At 32.3% G+C, this 9,146-nt stretch overlaps 1 protein-coding gene across 1 annotated transcript; it reads right to left on the reverse strand.

Moving 5' to 3' along the window:
* Positions 1-4,381: 4,381 nt before the first annotated feature.
* Positions 4,382-8,911, reverse strand: Smp_118760 (hypothetical protein; the record flags this gene model as incomplete). Its single annotated transcript, XM_018792245.1, has 4 exons — positions 4,382-4,713; positions 5,927-6,293; positions 6,902-7,129; positions 8,682-8,911. Coding segments are annotated over 4 exons (1,056 nt in total), but the record flags the coding sequence as incomplete, so codon positions are not given.
* Between the last annotated feature and the right edge of the window lie 235 nt (positions 8,912-9,146).

A 9,146-nucleotide genomic window follows, 5' to 3' on the forward strand; every position in this document is an offset into this window, starting at 1 on the left:
TGAGATTCGAACCCAGGACCTATCAGTCTCCAGTGCTTCCAGGTTTTCCATGGTGGTAGCTTCAATTGACTCATGATCTCGACTGTATAAAATTACTAAATTCTCCACACGAAAAACCCCCTTCTGATAATGATCATATGCTCACTAGTGACTGGCTCCATGAGGTATTTCCTGGAGTTCTAGGGAGAAGCAGTAACCAGTGGAGTTCAACCAGGTCTGTTGGGAGATATCAACTCACTGAAGACATTGTAAATGGTTGCTCAATTTCGTGGATTGGTGGAAGTTAGATATTAACACCGTTCGGTTTATCAGTTATGTGCTCGCGCTCGAGACTGATAGGTCCTGGGTTCGAATCTCATGAGGCGGGATCGTGGATGTGCACTGCTGAGGAATCCCACAATAGGACGAGTTGACCATCCAGTGCTTCCAGGTTTTCCATGGGCTGTCTAGCTTCAATTGACTCATGATCTCAACTACTTGTCATTCGTATAAAATAATATTTTTATCGCATTTACATAATACAGTAAAGTGTAATCAAGAAATAATTCAGTGGTTTGCAATATGTATTAAAAAAAGTAAATATTAATTAGATGTTTGACTCCGAACTATTTGCCTTTAATTACAGATCTCTAATGGGCAAAGTTAACTGAGCCCAAACATTTACTGTAATTGTGGTGTAATCACAATTCAAAAATCTTAATTAAATGATTGAGATGTCGATAGTTTGGTACAACTACATGGTTTTTGGATTTGTCAGATTCATTCAAGCAGTAGAAAAATGTACTCTAATGGTGCAGTCATGCCTGTTAATGTAAACTAGAGTCACTTTATGTATGTATGACTTTATCAACTGCTTAACGTTTATATGTCGTTCAAGACACTTGGACAAATACTTCCACATTCATTCTATCAGCATTTATGCACCTCATTTTTGCCAACGGTTTTCGTTGATAATCTCACTGAACTTCCTGTTACTGAATTTATTGGTTCTCTTTGAAATAAATGTGGTGATTCTGATTCATGTGATTGTAACTTTACTACATCCTTAGGTCATCAGGACCTCATCGATTTCCCCATCTTTTTTTTAGTTTTCCTTAATGATGTGGAAATATACGTAACTTGTAAAAGCTTACTACTGCTTAGTTTTGATTATTGAATTATTCGTGCTCCTCCTAAATCATGTGGCAAGCTTAGTAAGAAATATTCTCTCACTTCAGATAAAAAGTTCAAACATAAAAACTGCTAAGAGGAAAACATCCTAGATCTGAAAATCATGTTTTGAACTGTAAACTGAGACTTATACATAAGTGATTCATCGGAAGGTGCATATTATATCATCAGTTGTTACCTTAAACTCTATTTTGATGTTTGTGGTCCCATTGAGATCACTGCTTTAAGATCCCCACAATCGGAAAGATCTAGGAGGGAAAAAGAATATTTTGTAGAGAACTCTATTGATTTAAGAATACTAAACGGTTCAGTAAACCATATAATCCGTACGAGTTTGATGTATGCTCACGAACTCTTGTCTTCAAAGATCTCTTCCAATGTACGGAAATTATTTAAAGAGCTTAAATTTAAGAAAGGGATTAGTGAAGATACTAATTTGAATGTTGGAGGCTAAAATAAGTCTTCTATACCTCAAGCATCTAATTTCACCCATTCTATTTCCAAAGTTTTACAGAAACTGACGTTACGAAATATCTGAAGTCACCTAATTCATAACAATGTTTAGTACCTGATAACATCCCAAACCTTTTTCAGAAATGGATTGATGTTCTGTCATCCTATCTACCAGCATCTTTTATGAGTCTTTTCAACTAATTTTAGAAAGTGTGCCGGAAAATAAAGATAATGTCAGTGCAAGAGAGAAAATCCAGTGATAAGAATATAAAGTTCAAACTCAAAACAATAAATTCACTTTCTCTCAAAACGATAAAGAAACTATTGCTCTTCCCACCCCAGCCTGCATAAAAGTAGTGTTGATCCACATCAGTTTGCTTAGAAATGGCCTGAATGCTGGTATTGTCCTGTATCAGAATATAAGTTCCAGCACGGAAAAAGATTAGAAGTACGTTCGGTGCGCATTTATGCGCCTTACTTCTACTTTTGACTCCCTTGCAAGACTTCTGTCATCGAACGAGTTTTTAAAACATTAACCCCGATAACTGGATAACGAACTGTCTATATTCTTAATTCTCTAGAAGAAAATGGTATACTATACTTAAGGGAAAGTATTCAACTAGTTTATTAATTCACTCTGGTACAGCATAATGAGCTGTCATTTCCCCTTTCCTTTATGATCTATTACTTCCCACAAAAAAACAATTTTTAAGCATGGGAGTAATCATACTGTTTCTTCCTCTCCAAACCCCCTTAAATCGAATGAGTTCTTCAAGATCACTGAACGATGGTTTACTTTTAATAGTCTCACATTTAATCCTAAATGTCAAACCGTTGACTTTAGCTTGAAACATGGAAAAAATACTTTGTTGGAGCCAAATGAAGTTTAAACCACTGAAGATTCCGTTACTAAAACTATACAGAAGGTCATTTATTTTGGTGCATGCTGATCACTTTTGGCCTTCTCACGTTAATTATGTCGACGGAAGGTTTTCGTTTGACTCATTATGTGAAGAGGCTACATGATTTTACTATTACTCGACACTTTCGCAGTTTTTAAGTACTTGTATGATAACTATTATCGTTTACTGTTCCCCATTAAACTCTCCTAAGTTTACGGGAAAAGATTTTACTGTATTTCAGACAGTGCTGAAGGCATGAGTAAATTATGTGATAAATCTCCCGATCTCATTATGAATGTGGCTGTTGATAGACATCTTAAATCTTCTAAAGATCTGACAAGTGCTGTCTCATCAGATACGAACCATCCATCTCATTTACATTTTTCTCCTTATACATCCTCCGATAGAACGAGACGTAAATACACTAGAATCCACGCATAAAAACTAAAGTAAGGAAGCGCTATAATATCACAATTAACGCACTCACATATATGACGAACAGGTTGTAAGAGTAGATTGAATCAATAACACATTAATGAACCTGTTGTTAATTCACTGTTGCGTAGATACTTATCTTCTTATATATATTTCATTTACGTTTATATAATTTTATTTACTTATTTCACGTATGTATGAATGTAAATATACTTTCTGCAAAAAGTAACTATCACATTACACTTATATTTAAAACATTTCCACCGTATATAAATATGATTTTACGCATTACTTTCTTCTCAATATACTTCAGTATTATAAAAGAGTAGAGCACATTACAGTATGACGTAATCTTACTCAGGAGACAAATTAACAGATTTACAATTTCGCTCTAACAAAATGAGCTAAAGAATCACGAAATATAATACTAATCCTTACGGAAGTAAAACTACTAACCATTCTGAAGAAATTACACTGATTGCCCTATTTAATACAGGTATCAAAAAAGAACTCCATTAACAAAAAAAGATTCTAGTTTCAGATAATAAGAAAAAACTACGGCTAATATAAAGGTTTAATATTTATCACTTTTTATGATAAGTAAGTCAAGATCTATATCCTAAAATATTCTTTTAAAATTTAACGCTTTTTACACATCAAGACAATATTGATTGTATGCTTTCAACAATTATATGAATAGGAACGAATTCGAAGTGATAAAGTTTGAGAATTCGATATTTTATAAATTTACACAAGTAGTAATTAATAGAAGTGTGATGAAGTAACGATTACATCTTATCAGAAGGGTTTTTTGGAGATTTTAGTAATTTTATATAATTGAAATCATGAGTCAATTGAAGCTAGACAACCCATGGAAAACCTGAAAGCACTAGATGAACAACTCGTCCTATTGTGGGACTGCTCAACAGTGTACATCCACGATTCCGCCTTGCGAGATTCACACCCAAGACCTATCGGTCTGGAGCGCGAGCACTTAACCGATAGACCACTGAGCTGGCCGTCATCCAACGGTGTTAATGTCTAACTTCAACCAATTCACGAAATCGAGCAAGCATTCACCAATGTCTTCAGCGAATGCGCACTGCTGAGGAGTCCCACAATAGGACAAAACGGCCGTCCAGTGCTTCCAGGCTTTCCATGGTGGTCTAGCTTCCATTGGATCATGATCTCAACTATATAAAATTGCATCTTATATTTCAACCGTTAAACACCATATTCAAAAACAAAGCGGGTGACTATTCATTAAAATCACATAATCTAATACAATTTCGATCATATCATAAGTGTGATAATTTGATCCACTGATAAAAACAGAATGTTCGATAACTTTATCCTCCATAAATATGGACTATTTAGGAGTGCACTTCTTCAACCCCAAAAGGAAACCAGAAATCGATTGTGCAGTAAAATGAATCAGATAGGGTTTTATTTGAAAATAAAATATTTATACATTGTAGTATTCAGAAGAATTTTTACAAAGATTCATTATTGTTTTTTTATACTATTCACTTTGATTTAATTGGCATTCTAACTGAACACGAAGAGCTGGATCAACATGACATTTAATCAAAGCATCGGCTATTGTAGGACAGCCTACTTGATCTTGCCATAAATTGAGTTCATTTCTAAGTCGATGTTTTAAATTGTTCGATGTAGAAATTCCTATTGGATAAAAATGATAAAACTGAATATTTTCATCTTCTGTAAACACTTCATCTTCATCGTAAAGGACCTTCATAGAAAATAAATTAAAAGATAAATCAATAAGAATAGAGAATGTAGAAAATGGGAAGATACAAAGGCATATCAGCAATCCAGAGTTGACTGAATACAAAAAATTATTGACAAGCTTGTTTACATTGATGAGGAGTTTTTTACGATAGTTTTTACTACTTAAAGTACGACGAAATATTACGAAATTAACCATACGAACTAGTAGATTCCAACTCAGTAGATTAATTATATCGTTCGCCCTCTGAGAGGCGAAGTTCCTCAGTTTCATTTAATGTGTAATGTTGAAGGGTGCTAAACTTGGTCTGTATATAGCTGCCTAATTTCAAAGGTTATCTATAGGTCTTTGCCTAATGTCAATTTGTGATTAGGATTATCAACAGAATTGTATTTTATAGTGACTTGTTATGAAAGTAATTTTAATCAATGATTTAAAAGGTTTATATGTATTGCTGGATAATAATTCAAGTATAAATAATCATAAGGACAGAAATCAATAGAAACACTAACAAAACATGGATATAGTGGGAACATACGCAAAGATAAGATACGAAGATAACAAAAACTGTTTAAAATAACCAAAGATAACAATGATTCTTATTTTAGGCTAATACCTACTTTTGAGATATTGCATACTACTTATTATTATTCAGTAGTTTGAGTTATGTTCAACTATTTCTATGGCTAGAATTTCGTAATCAGAGGAACCTATCGTAGTAACTTCACTATACTACACTCTGTTTCTGATATTTCAGTCCACTCACCTACTTGTGATAGCATCTCATCATTGTTTTATCATGTTTATTGTGTGTACTAATAACCAAATATTAGTTTATGTTGAGCTATCAGTCGGTTCTCGAAACAACAGTAAACTCATTTTGCTGATATTCCAACGCTTTTCATTTGGATGCTTTTTATGATGCGATTATCACCATGATATCTCACGATTTGAATTTTGTGAATTCTTAAAATTTATTCTGTCTCACTGAAATTTATCATACGTTCATAAAATTCTTGACTTATCTTTTCAGGATTAAAATCTTTAAACGGATTCTATGGGAATAATTACTTTACAAAATACATGTGTTTAATGACAGATGAGGATATTTTCAGCGTAAAACATAGAAAAATACTGTACAAAAACCGCCCACAAACAAATACAATAAGCTTAAAATTGAGTGTAGTGTAGAATATATAAGCAGATAATTACAAACCTGTATAATAAGATTGATGACCGGTTCAAGCCATTGAGCATGCCAACTATCATTTACAGCCAAATCTTCTAAATACTTCACATCAAGTAGTTGATTATCGTTAATAGTGTATGACTGAACACCTTGTCTAAAACAAGTAATAGCAGCAACGGCTATACACCGTCGATCAATATAACTAGGCAAAGAATCCACACGTCCTAACCACCGACCAATTGGTGAACTTAACAAGTTTCTTAATTCATCCAATGTAGAACAACATTGTTGACCAATTGAATTATGATATCCTTGTAGCAATGAATGTAAATTAGGTTGATTGTTATTATCAGCAAATTTACGAACTAATTGTAATGTATAAGTAAAGTAAAACCTGAAAGATGGATGATAGAAGTTAATTTCAACAGTACTCGTGTAAAGTGTGAGGTAAAACAAAACCGGTTGTTATATGAAGTTTATTTCCTAAATTAAATGTAATAAGCAGAATAATTATAATGAATTATTGATAACCAAGAGATTATTTCTGTTATGACGCGCAGTATCCGAGACTGATACTGACACACAAACTTCCCATATGAAAGCCCTAAACTGATTACTGAGTAAGGAGACCAAGGATGAAGGAAGAAATTTATCAGACCTAATCGAATCAAATGCATGAGCACTCATTTATACATATATATGTCTAGTTCTTAGAAAAAAAAACAATTTCTTGGCCAATAAAATGAACTTATGATGGGAAATCTTTGATTAGCACATAGTGACCTCATTTCACAATTTTCAATTGCCCCACTATATATATATACTCTAACGTATAACCTTATGATTATTTACTAAGAGGTTACTCCATAAAATATCAATGCTTTGAAGATACTTATAGCAAAATACTTAGACCATATACATATATTATGTTGTTATACATCAAGTTTTAAAATCTAAAACAACTAGGTACTGTTTTAAAAACTCTGTTAACAACAAACTTACCACATATTAGGATATAATACTAATCGAGAAAGAAGTTCCAGTCGAAGTTCCGTAGCTTTTGGTGTAACATCAGAATGCGCATCTTCAGGAGCACGAATCAAGCAATATTTGGCAGCTAGAAAAATTAAACCAATTGCACTTGATGGTAAAGATGTAAACTTTTGTTGAGAATATTGAATGTCCAAATAAATTGTAAACCATATATTGAATAGTTTAAGTTGATTTAATCTTTTAATATTGAACATAAAATGATAAGGAATATAAACAATGAGAAATGAAAATGAATTTTATGAAAATTTATCATTGAAGAACTAATAAGTTGAGTTTATATATCACTCAAAATAACAAGAAAGTAAATATGTCAGTTTCTGAAAATAGTTAATTTGTAAGTATCTTCTATTGTCTATGACTAAAATATAAACATTACAAAAACCATACGATAACGATACTACTATAGTATTGTGGTCTACTTATATCCATAGAAGTAGTATATGGTGACGAGCAGACATAGAATGTATTTTGGCAGAAGACCGATAAGGAAAGAACTCAAATGAAGCACAATTGGTAGGAAAATGCATGAACAATGGAATTACAGAAGATGAACTGATATTTACGGAAGAAACAGTGAAGATTGAGACAATTGATTGTTATTTTGCAAATTCACTGTTTGTTGTATGGTTATCAGAATTTAGTGAGATAGTCTGTAATTTGTGTCTAAACACATTCCATTGTCCCCAACCGGTGTTCTGTTCACTACACTATAACTGATATTACTTACACATAATATGAATGAAATTTTCAAAATGAAAGACAACATTTGAAATAGTAACTATCTTGTTCATAATTCATTATATGAGTGAATCTTCATCTCTTTGTTTAATAAAGATGATAAGTGTGTTAAATAAGAGAAAATAGTAAATTAGTGATATTTGGTTTTGAAGAAAAATTATCTACGCTTTATGATGTTAATGTGAGTAAGCCACTAGATTGAAAGGTATCTTCTTCTGGATAGAATGGTTAGAATATAACAAAATGTTTAAAGTTGAAAATTGACTTTTTCATTCAGATACTATATAAATAACTATTTTGCCACCAATGACTAGAGTAATGTAACTATTGTCAATTTAATTAGTACTTCCTGATAATAAGGCAGAGCACCACTAAAGATCCAATTTAATCTTCACTAGTATAATGGGAAAACCAGTTTCGTCTAAAACTAAAGAATGATAGATAAACTTATGAAATCTTTGGTCGATCGAAAGTAATACCCTCTCCAAGACTGATTTTGTGTAAAGGTTTTCATTATTTTAAAAATACTCATTAACTCCACCAGTTAAAAGCATAAAAATCTTCTAAACCAGTGGTCCTTAAGATTGACATTTTCATTGTTACATGGAATTGATATCGATATTCGATAAGAAGAACGAATACATTATCTACTCCAGTGTAAAGTCTCCTTTATGTAAGTATGCTATAAGCAATAATTTACTTGTGAAAAATGGTCAACTTCCATACACATTGTGGTGGTGAGTGCTCCATCGGCGTTGTGATCCAGTAGTTGTTCACATTTTCAGCATCAGATTAGATTTTCGACACTACAAGGAGTTTCATCTACAAAATCACATATCTGCAACAAATTTATGCATATGCAGTTGCAATAATGGAACTTTATGACATTCTATGTGAATACATCGTATATGAGACTTATTCATTGATGAATTCCCTAAGTTACTTAATAAATAAAATACGACATAAGTAATTATCAATAGAATTGATATACCTGTATTTCGACTCTTCATCTGTTTTATTTTCATCATTAATGCATGAAGAAGCTTGAGAATAAAGATCCTCTAAATTTACTTGTTCCCCAAGTGAATTATTCCAATTCAAACTGACAATCAAAATGGATACCCAAAAGGGTTCGGACCATTGGAATATAAAGTTTTGTAAAATATCATTACCAGCTTTGTGAGCTAACCTCAAAGTACCATAAGCAATACGGAAAACTAGCTTTAATGTAATAAGTGAAAACAGTTATAAAACATTGGATTCCAAAAGAAAAATACATCTAATCAAACGATAAAGAAAGTTTCAAAGAATGATTAAAATATTGACAGTTACGGTTTTCAAAATGAAGAATATTCTTCATTTTTGAATATTCTATGGGGATCTTTAAACTATTACAGTTTTAGTCTAAATCCACCCAGTACCTAAACGTTAACATTTTTCTAAGGATTTCAAACAA

The sequence above is a fragment of the Schistosoma mansoni genome (genome assembly GCF_000237925.1).
Source record: "Schistosoma mansoni, WGS project CABG00000000 data, supercontig 0464, strain Puerto Rico, whole genome shotgun sequence".
Lineage (NCBI taxonomy): Eukaryota > Metazoa > Platyhelminthes > Trematoda > Strigeidida > Schistosomatidae > Schistosoma > Schistosoma mansoni.